The following is a 23347-nucleotide window of genomic DNA, read 5'->3' as shown; positions in this document are numbered from 1 at the left end:
TGTCTCGTTGTGGTCGCTTGGCGGTAACCATGGTAACCACGGCCCCTGCTCTGGTCACCATGACGATGCTCCACAGGACGGTTGGATCGTCCAGCTGCTGATTGGTTCCCGGTGTTGGAGATGGATGGAGGGATCCCTGATGGGCAGTGATCAGAACCAGACGTCCAGATGTTGCAGGAGCGCTGGGAGCAGTGTGTCGCTGCACAGGGAGCTGAGTCCAGACCCGGTTTTAGATTTAACGGCCCAGTCTTGTATTTTAAAGCAAAGCATGTTGTGTGTCTCACTGCAGTGACACGACAGATCCTGATCTAACAGCCTCTCTGCTGTGAGGTGGGTTCACGTTGTCCTGCTTCATTCCTCAGTGCGTTCGTCTCAGCAGCACTTCCTCCATATGTGGGTCTGGTTTTATTACTTTTCAGAGGAGTTCAGTCGTTTAAGGTGAAATGTATGAGATGAAATGAGAACAAGGAGCATAATGAAAACTTTAAATGTTACTCTACAGTTTCTGCACTAACACCCGGCTTCAGATGGATTCTGTGTGCAGCTGCATCAGGATTACTGCTCTCCCAAGCCTCAGATTAAACTCAGACTCATCCTGAGCCCTCCTTCCTCTGCTTTAGTGTATGTGAGTTCATAGTTTGGAATCCCTTTACAAATAAAGTTGACTTGGCTGCTCTGCACTCAGGTATCTGTGAGCCTGAAGAGCTCAGAGACCAGCTGGCTCAGTCAACAGCAGTGAGCCGAGCGGAGGCTGCGTTCGCTGCACGTCACCGTTTGTTTCAGCGCCGGTGTTTAGAGCCGAGTTAGAACGTCCCAGTGAGGCGTTCAAGGTCTAAACTGTTTGGTTTAAACAACCTCCCCTCAGCTGAGAATCTGGTCTGAACAACAACTAGAGATCATTTAAACACGGTCCAGTTCCTGGATGGACTCTGGAGCAGTTTGTTCATCATCCAGCGTGAACAGATCAACGCCTGCAGTTTTCTGGACGAGGTTTTCTTATTGATGCATCAAAGCCCTTCATGTAGCTCATGTGGTAGAAGAACAGTTTTCTTGAGTCTTGTTCCTGCACTTTGCTGTAAATATGAGAAATAATAAGTTTCTTGTTTATCAGGAGGAACTTCATGGCTTCTTTTCAGGGCTTCGTTTAGTGTTAGAACATCTGGAATCAACACGTCCAACATTGTCCACATGTCCACAGCACATCCCACTGCACACTGACTGGTTTTGTTCATTTACCAGTGACTTTAGTCTCTTTTTTTTTGTCATTTTGCATTAATTTTTGAGTCATTTTAAACCCGTTTTTGAGTGATTATGGATGTTATTTTTGTTATTTTGGTCAGATTGTGAGCTGCAGGTGGATCAGTGGTTAGCATCGTCGCCTCACAGGTCGCCGGTTCACGTCCCGGTGAGGACACCCGGGATCTTCCTGCGTGGAGTCTCCATGTTCTCCCCGTGCAGCGTGGGTTCTCTCCGGGTTCTCCGGCTTCCTCCCACAGTCCAGAAACATGCTGAGGTTAATTGGTGATTGTAAATTGTCCGTAGGTGTGAATGTGAGTGTGCTTGGTTGTCTGTCTCTAAGTGTAGCCCTGTGATAGACTGGTTACCTGTCCAGGTGAACCTGCCTTCACCCTGAGTCAGCTGGGATAGGCTCCGCCCCCCATGACCCTGGTGAAGATTAAGGTGTAGAGATGATGGATGGTCAAATTGTGTCCACGACTCTGAGAAAACGTTGTCTCCACATACTATAGATCTTTAACTATTTTATTCTTCACTCTACTCTGCTCGTTGACTCTTTTTTTGTTAATTTTCAACTGACTTTGATTATTTTTGTTCATTTTGAGTCATTTTTTGACAACTTTCTAGTAATAACGGATGTTTTTTGTTACATTGAACAGGCTGTGAATCGGTTTGGTGAGTTTAGAAGTAGTTTTTGACACATTTATAACATGTTAATGTATAACTGACGTCTTGGTGCAGTTTGCCAGCTGCCTGTTCCTCCATCAGATGAATGTATCTCCACCAACTGGCTCCTCTGGTCTCTGGTTCTGATCCATGCTGCATCTATTCATTGATCCAGTAGGATGGATTCTCCACTCAGTCTTGGGGTTTTTTAAGGCAGTGATGCTACAAATCAGGATCTGAAAGCTTCTGTTTTCTGTGGCACCATTTAGCTTCTAATCTTCTGCAGAATAACAGTTTTCTTGCTTGTTGTAAGTCGGAGTAACACCGGTCAGATTTAAGCCTGTCTCCTGTTCCTCAGATCCAAGGAGGAACGTTACTTCATCGTCTCAGAGCTGCGTCAGGTGTTAGAGGTTTCATAAATACCGTCCTGCTCCGTGTCCTCGCTGCACCTCGTCTCTGCTAAATGTTAACGCTGCCATTTGGGTGATTTCATTGTTCGGGAGTCGTGAATCCTGCAGCGCCTCATGACTCACCGGCCCTAAATCACCTGTTGCCTCCTTGTGTTCAGGCTGCGAGAGCGACTTCTGGGGTCCCCACTGCAGCAACCGCTGTCAGTGCCGCAACGGCGCCAAATGCAACCCGATCACCGGAGCCTGCGTCTGCACCGACGGCTACCAGGGCTGGCGCTGCGAGGAGCCCTGCGACGCCAACTTCTACGGCAAGGACTGTCTGCTGGAGTGCCAGTGCCTCAACGGCGCCACCTGCCAGCACCAGACCGGAGAGTGTCTCTGTGCACCAGGATACACCGGAGCCTTGTGAGTAGCTGCAGCATGTGGACCTGCAGAACCAAAACGGGTCTCCTGTGATACCGTACATATCCCCAAAGAAAGGCTCAGTTCCTCCAGAACCTCCTCAGAACATCTGGTTCTGTATCTGCAGTAGCTTCATCTACTGACCAGAGTTCTACCTTCAGACTGTGAATGTTCCAGAGGTCCAGGTCCTTCAAGTCCACAGAGGAGGGTCCAGATTGATCACTTTAATGGACTTTTTCCATCCTTTCTGAGCCTCAGAACTTCATCAGTACAGCAGATAGACACATGACATTTAGGAGGAAGAACACATCTGGGTTCTGCTAGAACCTGACACCAGATCAGTTCTACATCCATCCAGGTGTCTCAGTCTGAACACTGGACCTGGTTCTGTTTGTGTCTCTACAACCAACTGCCTTGAAAGTTGTCCACAAATACAAAAACCTCCCAGAAATAAAAAAAACCTCAAACTTTATCAAAATAATTTAGAAAAAGCTTGAAGTTACTCAAAAATGGTTCAAAATGACTCAAAACTAGAATAAAGTGAGAAAAACTCAACATTTACTCAAAACCTGTTTTAAATGAGTCAGAAATGAACCAAAATGAATAAGAAGACCACACTCACCTGAACGTTGGTCAAAATGTTCTGTAAGCAGCTGGTAGCATCAGTATTATGGGATGGATCACCGTGGTAACGGTTTAATGTCTGTGACACAGAGTCACAGAAACAATCACTGGTACCCTGGATGTGGTTCTGGTTCTGATCAGTCACCAGAGGAAACTTTACAAAGTGCATTCTGGGTAAACTCTCCAGGCTCATATCAGCATGTGTGATGGTAGTGGGTCAGAACCAGTTCTAGACGATAGAAGGACTATTTTACCTCCAGAACCTACCAGAACCATCTATAGACAGGACTCACTTTGAGGGAAATATGTATTTTAATATACTAATAAAGGTACTGCAGATACAGAACCAGATGTTCTGACCCGCCTGTCCAGTCCAGCTGCTGTAACCTTGTGTCTCCTCACCGTCTCTGCCTGCAGCTGTGAGGAACCGTGTCCTCCAGGTAAACACGGTTCTCTGTGTGAGCAGCGATGTCCGTGTCAGAACGGAGGAACCTGCCACCACGTGACCGGAGCGTGTTCCTGCCCGGCCGGCTGGGTGGTACGAACACACAACTACACAACTACACAAACAACACAACTACGTAGTTATGTCCCAAACTGGGAAAGAAACGTGGACATCAAACAGCAAAGTGCCAGTGTTCTGGACAATAACATACAGAAGTATCAGTAGTCTGGATATCAATGCACTAAAGTATCAATAACGTGGATATTAACTCGTTAAAGTATCAATAACGTGGATATTAACTCGTTAAAGTATCAATAACGTGGATATTAACTCGTTAAAGTATCAATAATAACACATGAAAAAACTGGATGTAACCAGAATGTCAGTAATTTGGATTTTTAATCATTAAAGGATCAATAACTCTGATGTAACACACTGAAGTGTTGGTAACCTGCACACCTCCTCAGGTTCTGCTGTTGTCCTGAACCCGGTCTCGTTTCCTCCCCAGGGTCCGGTCTGTGCCCAGCCGTGTCCGTTCGGCTCATTCGGCATCAACTGCTCCGAGGACTGCACGTGTCGTAACGGCGGCCTGTGCGACCACATCAGCGGTCAGTGTCAGTGCACCGCCGGATACATCGGAGAGAGGTACGCCGGTGCAGCAGCCCCTCGGCCTTCTGGGAAATTAGCTCATCGCAGATGCAAATATTAACAGAATTCAGCAGAGAGAGATAAATACGAGCAGATACGCAATAAACAGTAAATACAGCAGGAAGCCCACAGAAACAATGAGGCGCTGCAGCTGGTGTGGCCGCATTAGAGGGAAGCCGCATCAAACATTCATGCATAAATACATGCTTAGATCTGGGTTTTCTACATTATAGGAATGAAGTGCAGCGAGTTCTAACATCTGAGGTTGTTCCAGGTCAGACAGAAGCCAGAACAAAACCCGTAAACACAGAACAGAGCTCTGAGCGTTCAGGCTGAATCACGTCCCTCCTGTTTTTTCTAATCGTCTTCTGACCTTCTGACCTCATTTCTGGAAACTGTTTCCATGTGAGAGCACAAAGACGAACCGGCCTCTCCTCTCCTCTGCTCTCAACACTGAACGTTTTCAGGTATTTTATGACTCACGTCGACCTCCAGGCCCAGCGCCTAAATTCATCCAATTAAATGTGATTTTCCCAAACATCATGTACAGTAGAACCTCCGCCAACCTCATTAGCCTGCAGGTCGCAGCAGCAGCAGCAGAGGAGATGTGTGTTTGTGGAAATCCTCATCATCATCATCATCATCATCATCATCATCATCATCTGACCACGTGGCTATGAGCTAATGGTCCTTTATTCTCTTGTTCCTCATCACATTATCCTCCACATGGAGTGTTTTAGGGCTGCAGGCGTCTCGGTGGTTAGCATCGTTAGCGCCTCACACCTAGAAGGTCTCTGGTTGGCGTCCCGGTGAGGACACCCGGGATCTTCCTGCGTGGAGTCTCCATGTTCTCCCCGTGCAGCGTGGGTTCTCTCCGGGTTCTCCGGCTTCCTCCCACAGTCCAGAAACATGCTGAGGTTAATTGGTGATTGTAAATTGTCCGTAGGTGTGAATGTGAGTGTGCTTGGTTGTCTGTCTCTAAGTGTAGCCCTGTGATAGACTGGTTACCTGTCCAGGTGAACCTGCCTTCACCCTGAGTCAGCTGGGATAGACTCCAGCCCCCCATAGTGAGGATGAAGGTGTAGAGATGATGGATGGATGTTGTGTTTTAACCTGCAACAGAAGCTGAAGCTGCTCCGACTGCTTTATGTCTTTACATTAATGCTGACTCACCTGTCGCTCCTCCTCCTTACCTTACAGCGCCTCTCCACCTTACAATTCATCAGCAGCCAATCTGAGGAGTCTGGCTGATCAATGGAGGAATTGGGGGACGGTTTTAAAGACAACATGAAGAAATAAAGGAAACATTTAAAATAATAATAATACTGAAATGAAAACTCAGTTGTGTATAATGAGAAAGAGTCGTGAAACTTTAGTTAATATACAGTCCTGGAGAACATCAGTGGAGCAAGGAGGCCAACAAACCTGACCCAGTTCCACCAGTTCTGTCAGGAGGAATGGGCCAGAACTCATCAGACTGTTTTGAGAAGCTTGTGGAAGGAAACCCAGAACGTTTGATCCAAGTCATAGAGTTTAAAGGCAACGCTAGCAGATACTGAGGAGATGGATGGAAACTTCTGACTCTGAAGGAAGTCATAAAAAAAAAAAAGTTCTTTCATTATTCTGCCGTTTATCAAATAGAACTAATGTTGGTGATCCTGACTGAGCTGAAACAGGAAAAGTTTAGTCTGATTTAATGTCAGACAGTGAGAGAAAATAAAAAAGGCTTTCTGTCTTTTTTTTTACGGTAAACTTCTGGTTTCAGCTCTTGTTCTCTCTCAAATGCTTTCAGCAAACATGGCCGCCTGCCGTCGCACCTTTTCTCTGAACATCAACCTCAGACTCATTCACCACGTTACAGATGAGCAGTTCAAGGACCGTTGGAAAGTTGCCGTATATGGTGTGTGTTGGACTATTTAAAAGACGACATGCTTTTCTAAACCTGCCGTCAGGTTTTGTTAAATGAAGGAGAAATGGTCAAAGAGAATCAGCGTGTGTCGTCCTTCCTGTCGTTCATCTTAAACAGGAGTTGTGGTTTAAATCCCTCCTCGTGGATCGCTGCCACTTTGCTCTCTCCTCCTCTTCTGTCCAACCTTCATCACCAGAAGTTTTCCTCCAGCAGCCAATAGGATGACTTCCTGCTTTATTGCCTCCATCGCGGTGGAGCTGGTCGTCGTGCTGCTGCTGCCTCGGTGGTGGTCAGCGCCCATCCTCCACCTTCCTCCTCCTCCACCTTCCTCCTCCTCCTCCTCCTCCTCCTCCTCCTCCTCCGTCGTCGTTATTCTCAATTGAGCCAAATTACATCCATTCATTTGGGCCCCAGACAGGTGATTTAGCCGAGCAGAATAATTCTCAGATTGAGTTCTCCTCGGCTCCGTCCACGTTCTAATGGAATTAGCCGAGATAAGAGTCCCGAGGAAGTCTGCGTGATTTAAACGTGACACTAAACAGAAGTCCTCGCCGGGCCGCTTTAATTGAGTGATTTGTCTATTTCTTAATGGTTGGGACTCGCGGACGTGTTGGGAATGATGCCGACGGATGAAACTTCTTCTCCTCGGAGGCTTTGACCTCCACCGAGGCTCTGAGCTCCATGAGCAGCTCGTCGATGGAACCAGTCGGCTGTTGTTGTCTCCGTCATGGACGCTGAGTGAGCCGTGGATGTGTTAGAGCATCGTTCAGCCTCCTCTGAGCATCATCGGGCTCATTCTGGTGATATGATGATGATGACACAGAACTAATGGTCATCTGGCTTCACCTAAAGAGGAGCTCGAATGTTGAGTTCATGAAGCAGAAACAGACGTTTTTCTCTCCGTGTGACAGCGGTGGCTTCAGTTTTTAGTATTTTAGTTTATTCATAAGGACCCGTGTGCTATTAAACATGGATGCGTTTAGCCAGTTAGCTTCAGGCTCATTTCAACCTGCAGTTCACATGAATGGAACAAAACTACACTGTAAAAAAGGAACGGTTATCATGGTGTCATTTTTAAAACAACTTACTGGTATTTTAGTGATATTTGCTGTCATTTGAAATTTTAAAAAAGTTTGTGCATTAAGAATAAAAACATGGTTAATCATATTTTCTTGGTATTTTGACAGATTACAAAATCATATTAAAATAAAATATTTATTTACATGTCAGCTGTAAAAAAATAAATAAAAAAAACTGTTAAAAAAAAAGCCTACATCAAATATCTGTTCTTTTATCATCTGTCACCATAAAATCATAAATCGGATTTAAAAAGTCTCAGTATGTGAGATATTTGCCGTTATTTGTAGTTTTTACAGTTTTGGAACATTTCACTGCCCCACCAGTTTTAATATTTTACTTCTGCTGCCTTTGCTGTCAGACTTTCTTTGTGTTGTTGTTGTTGTTGTTGTTGTTGTTGTTGTTGTTGTTGTTATCATCATAGAAACTCCACACACACATTGAACATCACACAGCTTGTCAGCATCGTGTTGGACGATTGAGAATCCAGTTTATTTCAGAGTTCCTGCACTTCTTCTCCAAACACTGACGTGTGTAGATCAGATGGACGGCGTTCTGGTCTGGTTCTGGTTTGTCTCTCCAGGAACTGGAGCTGAATGAACTCCAGCATGTTGGGAAGCTGCTGTCTGGACACTGGTAGGTGGAGAAAGACTAAATCCCTCCTGCTTGTGTTTCAGGTGTCAGGACGAGTGTCCGGTCGGTACCTTCGGACCTCAGTGTGCTCACAAGTGCGACTGTCAGAACGGGGCCAAGTGCTACCACATCAACGGAGCCTGTCTCTGCAACGAAGGCTTCAAGGGTCCCAGCTGCCAGGACCGGTTCTGCCCCGCCGGACTCTACGGACTCATCTGTGACAAATACTGTCCCTGCAAGACGGCCAACACCCTCAGGTAGGTTCTGCTCCGTCAGCGGTTCCTGCAGCTTCTCAGACTTCACGTCCAGGTTTTGTTTCTCCGTCAGGTTTTGGCTTCAGCCGTAAATGATTCAAACATCAGCTGTTCATGCATCACTGAACTCCTGCGTTTTCACATGTTTCAGTAGAAATGCAGAACTTTTGTGTCTGTACTCAGGAAAGTTTTAATCCTCTGAACTCCAAAAAGCTCGGTTGTCTGTCTCTAAGTGTAGCCCTGTGATAGACTGGTTACCTGTCCAGGTGAACCTGCCTTCACCCTGAGTCAGCTGGGATAGACTCCAGCCCCCCATAGTGAGGATGAAGGTGTAGAGATGATGGATGAAGTCCTGCAGCTCTGAGGAACCAGAACATGAAGCAGGAGGAGACAGAACTCAGAGATGGTTCTGTGCAGTAATTGTCTAAAATACCAAAGAACTTCCAAAGTTACTCAAAATCTGTCTGAATTTACTCCAAATTTGTTCAAAGATCCATTTTTTAAAAATAATTACGACCAGTTTATGTTTATTTTTGGACTAATTATGAGTCCTACGAGGTTCTACATAATATAGACACTAACCGACCTACAGGCTGTCGTTTAGGGTCTCGTTTATGTCGTTTATCGTCTCTCAAATGTTAGTATTGCTGACGTGATTAGTTCGAGGACTTTTGGGAAGTTAAAACTCTGACAAACGTTCTGTTTTTACCGTTTCTGACAAACTGTCTAATTTAGTTTGTTTTTTTTGTTTGTTTTGGGTTCGGAGGGTTAAAAACACTAAAGTTCCCTCAGCCAGCAGACTTTTGCTTTTCAGCAGCATCAGGTGGAATCAGTTTAATTTAACGAACCTTTAAATGTGTGAAATGAAGTGATTTTAATGAAACATCCTGATTTTTCCTGATGGAGCTGCTCATCGCACACGATGCGTTCACAGACAGTCAGAAAGCTGAAAATCCTGCTGATTTATTCTGTTTCTATGGTTTCTGGCTGATAAATGGTTTTATTTAGTGGATTTAAAATATATATATATATGTCCCAGGTTTTGGGGTTTAGAGTCTTCAAATATGTGTTTTTCATACATTACTATAGTTCTTTATTTATTTTTTTTAACAAAGAAAAGGTTTCATCATGTTTTAATGAAATGCACGACTTCCAGCTCCTGGTGTAATTAGCTGTCCTCACATCAGGACCGTTAGTAAGAAAAGGGCTTTAATGGGCTTTTCTTTTTCTGTGTCACCGTCTTTTATACAAACATATGGAAAGTTTCTTTCTTAATTTCTTTCTTTTCTGCGTTTCCATGAATCAAGCGTCTGTAAATACGATTCTTTCCGCCAGCTGGCTGGTTTCCATCGCAGCCCTTCAGCAGAATCATTAAAGTGATCAAACACACAAAGAGACGACATTAAAACGGACTTATTGAACCTGCAGCGTTCTGTGTTTCTGACTCTGGTCTCTGCTCTCCCAGCTGCCACCCTCTGTCAGGTGAGTGCACCTGCGCCGCCGGGTGGGCGGGGCTTTACTGCAACGAGACCTGTCCGTCAGGCTTCTACGGCGAGGGCTGCAGGGAGACGTGCAGCTGCATGAACGGGGCCGACTGCGACGGCGTCACCGGAGCTTGTACCTGCGCGCCGGGATACATCGTAAGTGGACGAGCTCACCTGTGTTTGTACCGCATGGCGTTAAAGAAGAACTGCACAGGTAACAGGATTCCTGGTGACACAGCAGGAAGACGAGGCTGTGAATGTTGATATTGGTGCCAAATTTATAAAACTCAGCATTTCATGGATTGAAAATGGCCTCATGTGCTGCTTAAAGTCATCCTGAACATCTTCAGATTCACTTCAAAAACAGAACCGTTGGACCGACTGGCAGTGCAGCCCAGGTGAGGTCATCCAGATCAAGTCATCAGATGATGTTCACGCTGCTGGTTCAAGCTGGATGCACTGAAACCATCTGATTTCTCTCCAGTGAGCTTTGCTGCAGCTTCACTTTAAAGACATTAACTTGAGTTTTGAAGGTTTTGCCAAAAGAAAACACAGGTTGAGTCGCAGCAGAAACATTTAGCCGAGTGTTAACGAAGCAGTGGAGCAGTTTTAATCAGAAGATCAGGTTAAAGGGACGAGTTGATCCAAAGTGCCGTCGCCAGACCAGGAAGATCAACGAGAGTCATCCAGAAACAAAGAGCTGAACGTGTGAAACACATCTGACCGGCTGTGAGGCTGATGACGTGTAGGCCTGGATGTGCCGGACCGAGCCGACCCAGTCTGACCCCGTCACAGGCTGGACGTCGGCATCGATCCGCTCCGCCGCTCTGCTCCACGTCAGCAGCCTACATACGAGTCGTGAACGAGGTTAACGGCTCGGCGGCCTCCAGGCAACCAGTTCCAGGTCTGACCAAGAGCTGGCTGCCTGCAGGGGGCGCTCTGCTGAGAGACGCCACCCGTTCAAAATGCTTTTAAACATTAGAACATTCTAGTGATTTAAGGACTACAAATAAAAGTCCAGCTTCATCCTGCAAACAGCTTCCAGCCTGTAACTCTGTCTGGGAGGTTTTCTGCTGCAGCAGTTGCAGTTGAGCTGATCGAAACCCTGTCGATGTGTCAGTTAGTCGCTTAAAATAAACACACATCAGACAGAAACGCTCAGAGGAATGGATCTCAGATTAACTCTAACCTGGTTTGGCGTTCAAGTTTTTTATACGAGATCTGATCCAAAAGTTCCAGGACTGTTCCAGGCTGCTGTTCAGGTGTTCTCCTGGTGCAAACAGAATAAAGTCACTTTGATCTGTGCATCACAGGTGATGCGTTTAAGGACCCTCAGAAAGTTGAAAATCAGACGATTCCTTCTGTTTCTCACATTGATGTCATTTAGGGGATTTGGTTTTCTTTTAAACAGAACAGAGCTGCTGTCATTCATCAGTTCAACAGTTTAATTAACCGGCAGTCATTTTGAACATCGATTAATTAGTCATTTCTACAAGACGTTCTCTGATTCGAGCTTCTCTAACGTGGGACCTTTAGCTTTTCTCTGCGATGTGTTGTGTTGATCTTGATGTTTGTGGTTGTGTTGAAGTCAGTCTGGTCGTAAAAGACCGTCTGAACACTGATGACTGATTTGTGCAAGAAAGAGGCTCCAAGTTAAAGGGGAGGAACCAGGAAGTAGAAAACACAGTTTCCTGACCTTTTTAAAGCTCTTTACGGTTTGATCCATTAGTGGATGATACAACATGTGATGAGAGGAGGGAAACCCCTGAGAAACCTCCCGGTTTCTGCTGGGTCTTAGGAGGACCATGCTGTCTTTGATCAGAACACGCTGCTATTGACTAAACCGGCCTAATGAACGTCTCTACGTGTGACTCTTAGAGCGTTGCATCAGCTGGAGGTCTGAGCAGAAACACCAGCGCTGAGGTCGTAACTGCAAGAAACCAAAAGGATTTCCTCAGAAATTACTGTAAACGAGTGGCGCTGTACGGCTCCGGAGGGTCTGGAGGCCCGGCAGGACCAGCGCCCGACTCAGATAATGCATCGAGGCGCCGCAGCAGCAGCAGCAGCAGCAGGTGCAGAACATGCGCCGCATCATGGAGCTAATTTATGAGCTGCTGTTGACGCTGCAGGTTCACGGCTTGTAATGAAAACGGCTGCTGCAGGTGCTGCGATGTAGGTCAGCGTGGAGGTACGAGGGCAGGAGCAGGGAGGCTGGAGGCAGCTGAATAGACGCTCAGGTTCTGCCTCATCTGGCAGCGTGAGAACAAGCTGGTCTCCACAGTTTCTGCATCAGGACAGGAAGGACGGTGTAGGAACGTTGATTAAGATTTAATGACACTTAGTGGAAGTAAAGTCTCCATATGTGGAGCACGTCTACAATAGGTTTCATCAAATAGAAGGTTCTGGTTCACTGGGACCAGCTATGTGTCTTTAATTAACTACGGTGTGCCACAGGGCTCAGTTCTGAGACCAGACTTATTTTCTTTATATGCTTCCACTTCTGCACATCATCCAGAAACATCACGTGGCTCTACATGGTGTCAAACGCTGGATGTTGAGCAACTTTCCTGCATTGAATTCTTCTTGTAGTTGCACAGCAGCAGGTTGATCAACAGGTTGGAGCTTCAGCTGGTTTCTTTAGAGCACATGAAGCCTGTCGGAAGAACCGTGGTGTCTTTTAATGAAGTTTAATTTGGAATGAACACATCACACCATCTATGACATATTTAAACAAACACAGTTTATTTTAACTTTTGAAGGCACAGGAATGATTTTAGGTGGTTTTTATTCTCTGCTTAACGAAAAATCTGCTCATCAGCATCCAGACTTCACTGTATGTTCATCAGAACCAAGAACCATGAAGACATCAGCCTCTTTAAACTGGTTCCCAGTGTGCTTCAGTCTCTTAAACTGGTTCCCGGTGTGTTTCAGCCCCTTTAAACTGGTTCCCATTATGATTAGAGTTAGGGTTAACTGGTGTTTAAGTGTTTTAGTGGTGTCTAACTTGTGTTTAACTGGTGTCTAACTGGTGTCTAACTGGTGTTTCTAACTGGTGTTTCTAACTGGTGAGGCCTGGCCGTCCCGCTGCGCCGGCTCATCCCAGATGAAGCCTCTGAGCGGGGGGGTGACGGCGGCTCTGGCGGAGGCCGTCGGGGTTCTGGGCAGATGAAAGCAGATGAGCGTCGGTTTGCTTCGTAGCGGCTGAACTCAGACAGATGCGGCTCTCGGCGGAGCGTTATTGATTCAGAGAGAATTTATGCTGCGCTGGTACCTCACACTTGGGGCAGTGTGTGGACAAGAAGCGGGCTTTAAACAGAATTTATACGTGCTATTGTCACCGGTCGGGACAGTTGGATCGATGCATGTAAACATGTGCAACTCTGAGCCAAGGTCTGAAATCTGCAGCAACGCCACCGAGCTGTCATCAGACGAGGAGCTGCTGCTGCTGCTTCACACAGATGGAAACACTCGCTGTGGAACAAGTGTTATTTACAGCCTCTAAATTGGAAAAAGAACCATTTTCCACCGAGCCTTCACTCTGACTGGTGTCACTGCGTCTGCGGACCTCCGGGACACTCGGATTACTGCCCTGCTTCAGGTTTTATCAGGTTTTCTTTTCCAAGAGAAGCTCGACAGTCGTTTAAACCACAGAAACACAGAAGCAGCTGTGAGAAAACATACAGAGAATTATCATTATTATCAGTGTGACTGTGCCTGAAAGAGTGGATTTAAAGGCAAAGCAAATGATGCAAAACTGCTTTAATGGAAATAAATTACAGATACGTTCCTCTTCATTGCCCATGTTCAAGAACTCCAGAAAGACAGTTTAAACAAAGAATACAGCTTAGAATCCCTTTTTCTATGGGCTCCTTTCTCCACCGTATTTTATTTATATGTTCGTGTCATTGATAATAACAACAATAATAATAATAATAATAATAATAATAATAATAATAATAATAATAATTGTAATAATAATAATAATTTCTTGCTTGAATCCTGGTCAATTGAAATTGGATTTTTCTGGACAAGAATTTACCAAAAATGTGGAAACGGTTTTCTATGAGGTAATGTCACTTGGTTAAAAAATAATAAATGGAAAATCAGTGAATGCACCTTAACAGATAGATAATTCTAATAAAACGTGAGACGGGGTCCAGAGATGAAGCGTGTAGATTACATGTGGTCGGACACGTTAGGAGTTCTGTTGTTTGTTGAGCACTGGGATGAAAGTGGGAACAAAAGACAGTTTAACACATATATTTATTAATATAGCAAATAAAACGGCCACATGGGATCCAGACCTCAGCCCGCCGGGTGTTGTTCTCCCTCAGATGTTTGCGGCTACATTGCAGTCTGACCTTTCAGGGAGGAAATAATTTAAAGCGTATACAGGATGCAGTTTATTTGGAGCTCAGCTTTTGTCAGACAGGGTTTGTACGTAGAACTGTACATAAAGCAGAGAGCTCGCAATCGAGGCTTTTTGCCCCCAAGTCATTTAAAATTTAGTATCTGCCAAAGTAGAGGCCCGATATCGTACCTTTTTCCTCAATAATACAAACTTGGAGTACATTATAGTTATTAAATTGGCAGCTGAGCGGCTCTGCAATGCGTTAAGAAACAACCTGCATTCCTGCCTCCAGCCTGTTCCTCAACGTTCTGCAGGTGGAACCTTGTAGTACAGCTCCAGTAGAACCCTGTCTACAGGTAGGGTTAGAGGGTAGGAACCTGTATCCTCCACATGATGTCAGTAAACGTATCATAGACCAGCTGCAGTACCTGGTTGTTCCACCAGGTGGAGCCTCTTCCTGTTTAATCCTGTAGAGACCAGAGGAGGCGTCTACAGCCTACAGCTCCTGGTGGCAGCAGAGAGCATTGTGGGAGTTTAGCAGCAACGGGACCATGACAGAGACTCTGAGGAGGTTCAGGACCTCCAACCAGCGGTGGTGTGTTTGTAATTAAGGCAATTAAGTACCTGAAAGACAAAATGTTGTTTAAATCATACTCATTGGAAAGACTTCACCTCTGAGTCATCAACGTAAAGACTCATGTTTATGCTGCCAATGATTATATTTGTTATATTTATTTATATTTATAATTCCTGTAGTTCAGTGGAGTTTGATGTTGAATCATTTGATTGAAGTTGTTGTAGCTGAAGAACATTGAGCCGTTGTGACATTTCCTCTGTTGAGCCCAAACACTGTTCTTCAGAGTGCAGTGATAATAAAGTTAGAACTAAATACAGGTTCTGCAGCAGCTCCATCTAAACTCCATGTAAATATAACTCCAGTTTGTCCTCCCTCTGCCGGCTCTTCCTCTCCACCTGCTTCCCACAAAATATTTAGTTTTTGGCAGCAGCTTTGTAATATTTTATGACAAATTCTTGGCATTGATTTCCCGGCGGATCCTGAAATCTGCCTATAGGCTGCAGAGAGCTCGCTGCAAAAAACATGTGTGACATCAAAACCAGCAGCAGGAAGAGAAACGAGCAGAAACGAGCAGCGAAGCCGTCGCAGAACGAGGCAGCTGCTCGTCGATGACATGAGGAGACGTCTGGAGGGTCGACGCTCGACTCCCCTTCATAGTGCTTGTTTACATCTGTTGTTTAGATGTAAACAGTTAAAGGAAGCTTCACCAGAAAATAATCAGCTGCGCACATGAAGGAGGTAAAATAATGAACTGATGCGGAGCTGTTTAATGTCCAGTGTCGTGTTTCTGACCCGTCTGACGGCTGAGAAGCAGCAAAGATCTCAACTAGAAGCTGCATTATGATGGATTTAGACGAAAAAACTGTGAGACTGTTGGTTTGTTTAGTTTGTTTTAACTCCAAGCAGCAGATTCTGGACATGTTTCCTCACTGAGGTTCATGTTTCTCTGCAACATGAAGTCCTGCAGCTCTGAGGAACCAGAACAAAGAAGAAGGAGAGAGAACTCAGAGACGTCTTCTGTCAGCGTAGAACGCAGTAGATCAAACCAAAAGAAGCAACGAATGGAGAAAACAACGTCCAAGACGACTTGAAACTGATGTAGAAAGACACCGAGCAGGACGACAACTCATACGACTGATTTCTGAAGTTAAATAACTATAAAGTGACACATTAAAACGTCCAGAAGCTGCTGAAAACATGTTTATATCTGAAGTTTTTCTCAGAAGTGTGACCAGAGGAGGGAAGCTGCTCAGGAGCTCTGACCTGCAGCTCTAATTAGTTTGACCTCAGATTAATTAATTAATGTCAAGTCAAATCTATGGGGTAGTGAGAGTAGTGCCAAATTACAAAATAAAATCAATAAAAGTGGAAATAAAAAGAAGAACAAATAAAATAAAAAATAGATGATGTGGCAATATACACCAATATTCGTCTATTTTTTATATCGCTTTAAAAGATATACATTTTTCTGCGCATATTTCCTTCCTTTGCTTTTAAAGCGACATTATTAAAAAAATTTTAAAGAAAAAATTAAATTTAAAAAATAATGCAAAAAATTACTAATAAATCACTGTAAAAAAGTTTTTTAAAAAATTAAAAAATATAAATATTATTTTATTTATTTCTATTTTATTTTATTTTCATTAGTCGTTTCTTTTATGGATTAATTTTTGATTAACATTGCTTTATATTTGCCACATTATTTATTTTTTAATTTATTTATTCTTCTTTATATTTCCACTTTCATTTTATTATTATTTTATTGATTTATTTTTGTAATCTGGCATTATTCTCACTACTCCACACAAATCACTGTTCATCCCAAAACAATCATCTTTAACCCTGTAATATTATTTAATGTACAAATTTACCCACAAGCTGAAATAACAGGACGACACAGATTAAAGAGACTAACGCTGATATTTTTAATGAGATCTAAATCCTGCTTGTTTGCAGCTTTAAGGAGAAAAAACCTGAATTCACCGTAAGACAAATAAAAAGCAGCTGGAAGTCAGACGTGCAGATAAATAGCAGGAGCATCGAGCGGCTGCTGTTTCTCATTCCTGCGGTGGCCTCCTGGTTCTCCGGGGATCCTCCTGCCTGCTCCCGACACCTTATTTATTAACAAAGTTTTATTTAAAAAGTCGTTAATTCTCCAACTTTTTAATAAGGCCCTCTCCTCCTCCCCCGCCTCTTGGCCGGCTTTGTGAATATTAGATTAATACATTTTAGAGGCAGGTTGGGAGCAGGCGGCCTTCATTAGCGCCGTTTACATGTTGGAGGTCCTGATGGATGCTCTCATGCTAACGGAGCTTAATGCCAAGCTGTCCGTCCGCCATCGATCCTCTGCTCCTCTATTATACATGTCTGTTGCATCAGGTCCACAATGGATCCAAGTCGGTCCGGTTCCTCAGACCTCGCAGCTCGTGATGCAACCGACAGGAAGAAGAGAGGAGGAGGCTGCGCGAGGACGCCTCTATGCGGGGTTTGAACTTTAACTAATGGAGGCAGCTGGACCTCCTGCACCGGTTCTCCTGCAGACCGGCGGCTCCTGGATCTATAAAACATGGAGCCGGGCTCAGAACCGTGGGACTGTTTGCAGGAACCAGTGCAATAAAAAAAGCTGCTGCTGTTGCTCCACGGTGGGAGTTTGTGAGGCGCTGGTGCAGCAGAAGTTATTTATCCGTTGTTTTAACGTTAGCTGTGCTGCTCTGGGCTCCATTAGTTTGGGCTTTTCTACAAGTTTCTCTTTTTAAATGTCGCGTTTTAGGTGTTTTCTTGCAGTTTGCTTTGTTTATTGTTAAAACATCTGTTTCCTGGTGTGTCTCTGTTGGTTCTACTTCCTGTCTTTGTCTTTCTATGAAGTAATAATTGTGGAAACGTTTGGAGTCATTTGGGCCAGATTTGGAATTATTTCATACAAACCATGTAGAGTGATTTTGGTCACGTTTGAGTGCATGAAGACTCTTGTGTTCACTCTTACAGCAGAACATTGGGTGAGTTTTGTTCATGGTTTTAAAGTTTTCATGTCAATCTGGACAATCTTTGGATGTATTTTGAAAAAGTTGGAACTAATTTTCAGCCATTTTGAGGACGTTTGAGTGCATTAAGACTCTTGTGTTCACTCTTACAGCCAACAGCAGAACATTTGGTGAGATTTTCTTGTGGTTTTAAAGTTTTTAGTCCATCTGGACAATCTTTGGACACATTTTGAATCATTTTGAACCAATTTTCACGTCATTTTGGGCAAGTTTGGTTGAATAACGACTCTGGTTTTCACACTTGCAGCCAGTTTTTTATTCATTTTGGACAATTTAAACAAGTTTTTGTCATTTGGGACAATTTTTTAATCATTTTAAACACATTTTGGATAATTTTGGACACGTTTGGAGTCATTTTGGAAAGATTTTGAATAATTTTCGATTAATTTTCAAGTCATTTTGTTCCAGTGTCAGTGCATGAAGACTCTTGTGTTCACTCTTACAGCAGAACATCTGGTGAGTTTTGATCGTGGTTCAGACATTTTAGAGTTTCAGCTGCAGGAAGTAAATAAAGCTGGTGGACTGAGAGGCTCATTCTGATTGGCTCACCTGGAAGCAGTGAGGGGGCGGGCCAACACAGAGCTGGATGATGATTGGTTCATTAGGTCAAATTCTCACTTCTTTTGTAAAGCTGGGAGGCTTTGACGTCGTAAACATCTTCGTCTGTTGACAGGCTGAAGATAAGATTTATTGATCCCACAGTGGGGACATGTGCAACGTTGGTGAAAACATTTAGGAAACGTAAAAGTAAACCAAACTAAACCAGGATATACATCAGTACTAATTATAGAGAGAACGTTTTTGCACATGTCAGTGGTCATGCAGAGTTTTTATCGAAGTAGAGAAATAAGTTTATATCCTGTGTTCTGGTAAATGTAGAAAAGAAATCGATGTTGCCTGCTGCTGTGTTTTAAGGTGTTTTATTTTTGTTTACACAGAAAAACGAGGAACTTTCCCCCCATGTGGGACCTTTAACTCAGATCATCAGATACGAACCTGATGGAGAGAAGAAACTCAGCTCTGCTTCTCTCAACCAACCAGCTGGCTTCATGGTGCTTCTCTCACTTTCTACTTCCTGTTTCCTGTCTCCAGGGCGACGACTGCTCCATCAGCTGTCCCGCCGGCCTCTTCGGGACCAACTGCACCACTTCGTGTTCCTGCCACAACGAGGTCTCCTGCTCGCACGTGGACGGGTCCTGCGTCTGCAGAGAAGGTTCCTCCGATTCCTTCATTCCTTCCTGTTCTAATGTTTGTGTTCAGGAGTCACTACGGGGAGAAGCTGCCTCCTCCGGGTGTCCCTGAACGCCTCGCGGTCCTCACAGATGGAGGGTTTTGTTCTGGGCTCCGGTTCAAAGCTCCTCCTGTAGCTGCTGCTGTGTTCTGGAGATCCGTCTCGCTGCAGCTCCTCTTTATTCTCCAGAACTCTCTCTGTCGCCGCAAACACTCATTTTAATCTGTCAGGAAAAAAAACCCAAAAAAGTGTTTTCTCTGCACTCGTATCCACGTCGTGTTCTCCAGCAGAACCTGGACCTGGAGTGGAAGTTTTCACCATCTTCTAATTCATCTTTACGTAGTCTCTAACCGTGAACACATCTTCATCATCGCCGCCTTCAGAGATCGATCAGATTAATCACTTGATCGGTTCATTGATCTGCAGCTGATGTTCTGAGCGGCCAGAACCGAACCCAGTAACGATTCTGTAAAAGCCAGATTTATTTAAATCATCACTGTTACCGTGAGTTTCAGCTGTTTTTAGACGTTTCATGAAGCTTCTGTGATCCAAACCTTCTTCTGAACTCTCCAGTGAAGCTCTTGGACAGTTATTTACATTTACTCGAGTACTTTTACTTTATTACAACTCAAAGGGAAATATTCAATATATATACACTTTTATCTGAGAGCGTTAGATTCAGATTTTTGTGACCAAAACACATGAAAAGTGTTAAATAAGCAGCCAACTTGGAACAATAAAGAAAATGTCAGAAACAGTAAACGAAGTGGCAGCGTGATGATTTTTAAACATATTTTATGGTTGAAGCTTCACAAATGCAAAGATTTGTTACTTTTCCTCCAAATTATTTAATAAAATAATAATGATAAAATTAAAAATAAAAAGAAATGATAACAAATTAAATGATAAAAAAAATAAATAAAATAAGTTAAAAAATAAAATTAAATAAATTAAATGAGAAAAACTAAATAAAATAAAGTTGTGAAATATTGTAAAAATAAATAAATAAATAAATTGAGTAAAATACAAATATTGTAAAATTAAATAAAAATGTAATTGTCCAATTTGTTGTTTTTTGTTTTTTTTAAAAAAATATAATATCGATAATAAATAGAGCTGTAAAGTCTGAGTGTTAATATTAAAGTAAAGTTGGGTTATATTTAATTTTCTGGAGGGTTTTTATGCCTAATATTTAAATTTACACCATAAATAGCATCACAGAGTTTTAATCACAATATTTAACTTGTCAGATTAATTCATAACTTATTTTTTCTACTTTGGTCGTTGACACTGAACCTACTGTGTATCCAGGGCTTGTACTTGTACTACCACAGTACTTCCTGGTGCAGTATTAGTACTTCTACTCCAGTAAACGGTCTGAACTCTTCCTCCAGATTTGCTCTGCGTCTGCAGAACTTTTCCTCGTTCCGTGTTTTGTTCTCGGCTTCGCTTAATATCTCTCAATATCAGCGCCTTTAAATATTAATGCGGCCGAAGCTCGTTGGGATCTCAGGTAATTAAAGCCCGAACAGAGCAGCTCTTTGTTCTGAGGAGGAAAAGTTCAGCGTTTAAGTTGTGTTTGGAAACCGGATCAACATTTGTGCAGGATTAACGCCACAAATCAGGAAGATAATTAAACATAATTCAGACTCACGTCAAATACGGATCAAACATTCGTTCTTCATTAGAGGAAAACTCATCAGCTCGTTAGTTGTGCACGTTAGGAACCAAATTAAAGAAAAAAAAACAGGAAAAATTACAGATGAAGCTATAAAATTAAACTAAAAATGTGATTAAATTAGATATTAAACATGTGATATAGATAAAGACGTAGAATCAGTTTTGATGTCATTTTCTGCTTGTTAAGAACAAAAATAAACATTGTGAAGGTTTATATTCAAACGAAGCTCAGAAACTGCATTTTTAAAAATTGTTTAAATCATAAACGTGTGTGTGTGTGTGTGTTTATAAAATGCTAATTATTCACTGATGTAAATCTAGAATCAGGTTTTTGACGTCATCGCTGGATTTTCTACGTTAAGAACCAAAAAAAACATTAAAATTACAAATAAAAAAAGTAGAAAACGTGGAGACAGAATGACATTTTGAAAAGATATATTAATAATTTACATAAATATCAGTTCATTACATTGATATATGAATACATTTGATATATAAATGATAAAGGATGAGATTTATTTTCAGAGTTTAACATTTTTTTTTATGATTATGACTAAATCTGCAGTTTGTGTTTCCTTATTTATAAATGAAGAGATTTGATGCAGAAAAAGAATAAATTGGTATAAAAAAGCATCCATGAGAACGCAGGAAATCAGCTGATTGATGCTTAAAATGACTCCGTTCATGTTGTTCTGAGGAAGCAGCTGATCGATCGTTTTCATTCTTCATCACTTCCTGTTCGTCTGATCTGGTTTAAATAACACAGACTGTATCGCGTCTCTTTGTGTTTTAATGAGTTCATTTATAATTCATGTCTGAACATCTCCACTGTAATGAAGCAGCTGTGTCACCTGTCAGGTGAACTGACCCCGTGGGTTTTGTCTCCCTGCTCGCAGGCTGGCAGGGCGTCGACTGCTCCATCCCCTGCTCCAGCGGCACCTGGGGCCTCGGCTGCAACCAGACGTGTCAGTGCAGCAACGAAGCCGCCTGCGATCCGGCAAACGGGACCTGCAGCTGCTCGCCGGGGTGGAGGGAGGAGTTCTGCGACGTGCCCTGTCCGGTGGGTGGAAGTTATTCATGTTTGTCCTTCAGTCAGGCACGAAAACGAGTCGCAGCGACGCGTCACCGCAGGTTAACGAGGTTTAAACAGAACAACACTGAATATAAACCGTATGAGACACGAGAACTGTTCACAGAACAACTAAAATGGACTGAAAACTGATTTAATGTTTAAAAAAATGATGCGCGGTGTAAACAGTCACAAAATGTAGAAAAATATTGTTAAAATTATACGAAAAACTATCGTCTGCAACATTAAAAATAAATTCATCTGTAATGTTGAAATAAAAATAAACAGTGTGCACAAATATAGAAAGGAAAAACAAATAAATGAATAAATCTGTTATTATGAAGTGAAGACGGTGAAACGATTCAAACATCTGTAATATTTAAGTTTATAAAGTTTACAGTCTGAACAAATCGTAAACCTGAAAACGTCAAAATAACGTGAAGATAAATATGTCTGTATGAAACCTTTGACTACTGCTGACAGATGCTCTTGTCGTTGTTCTGTCTGGTCAGGAGGGATCCTACGGACTGGACTGCAGAGAGCGATGCGACTGCCTGAACTCGGATGGCTGCGACCCGGTGACCGGGTTCTGCCGCTGCCAGGCCGGTTGGACCGGTGAGTTCTGACATCTGGAGGGTCGGAGGTCAGAGAGGCCGAAAGTCGGAAACAGTCAGTCAGAAGTTCAGGAGGCCGGCAGAGTGACTCAGAGACAGATGAATGGGAAGTGTCAGGAGAGGTTTTCAAAATAAGAGCTCAACATATGAAGAAGAACAGGAAGCATGAGTGGAGCCGCTGACAGGCTGTTCAGAGCTTATAAAGAGGAAACACGTTGTTTTCTGTCAGTCTCCAGTGAATCCTTGGTGTTTCCTGCTCCAGACGCTCGTTAGAGAACTTCCTGTTCCGCCGTGATTCCTCCATAAACTTAAATCAGACTTTCACTAATTGTCTCGGTTTCCTTAAAGCTGCAGCTGCTGGTTTTCTGGAAGCATCCAGACGTCACATCAGTGTTTCATTCGTGTTCTCCGTCACATTTCTGGTTAAATGTGAGGAAAACTCACTGCAGGTTTTATGTTATGATGAACTGTGTGGAGTCTGTTTGGTTCTTATGTGGTTTAGTTTTTTATGATCTGGAGGTGAATCTGAGACGTTCCCTCCATGAACAACCCGGCATACGTCACAGATTTACACATTTAACACCAGAGACTGTTCAGTTTGTCTCTACAGGATGTTAAATAGCAGCAAAATGTCATCGTTCACTTTAGATTTACTGCAATATGGTTAAATATCCGTTTATTTTTACACAACAGAACATTTTCAGTTTTTCACAATAATATACACATTTAAATATCAGCAGATTTCTATTTTTTACATTAAATTTGCTGTTAAATAACAAAAAATGTCACTGTATTTAAATCAGCAAAACATATCAGCATTTTTACAATTTAATATTTATATAATTAATTGACATCACAGAAAACATTATATGTATAATAATATGTATAATAATTTAGATGTTACATTTTTTTAAAGACCAAACAGTAAATAATGTCCAGATCAAAAATCTGTATTTTTTTAAGTTTTTTTTTTTTGTCTTTAACATTTTATCTTGA

At 42.9% G+C, this 23347-nt stretch overlaps 1 protein-coding gene across 1 annotated transcript in view; it reads left to right on the top strand.

Annotated features, from left to right (window-relative positions):
* LOC103365825 (multiple epidermal growth factor-like domains protein 11) overlaps positions 1-23347 on the top strand; it is a 110058-nt gene that overhangs the window by 65877 nt on the left and 20834 nt on the right. The window contains exons 6-13 of the mRNA XM_008293372.1: positions 2471-2717; positions 3756-3876; positions 4292-4428; positions 8095-8307; positions 9770-9944; positions 18850-18970; positions 21565-21728; positions 22250-22352. Coding sequence (XP_008291594.1) covers positions 2471-2717; positions 3756-3876; positions 4292-4428; positions 8095-8307; positions 9770-9944; positions 18850-18970; positions 21565-21728; positions 22250-22352 — 1281 coding nt within the window. The remainder of the gene's footprint in view (positions 1-2470; positions 2718-3755; positions 3877-4291; positions 4429-8094; positions 8308-9769; positions 9945-18849; positions 18971-21564; positions 21729-22249; positions 22353-23347) is intronic.

This window comes from Stegastes partitus, unplaced genomic scaffold, assembly GCF_000690725.1.
Source record: "Stegastes partitus isolate 25-593 unplaced genomic scaffold, Stegastes_partitus-1.0.2 Scaffold878, whole genome shotgun sequence".
NCBI lineage: Eukaryota > Metazoa > Chordata > Actinopteri > Pomacentridae > Stegastes > Stegastes partitus.
The sequence above is the reverse complement of the archived record's forward strand: the minus strand, read 5'-3'. Positions and strand labels throughout refer to the sequence as shown.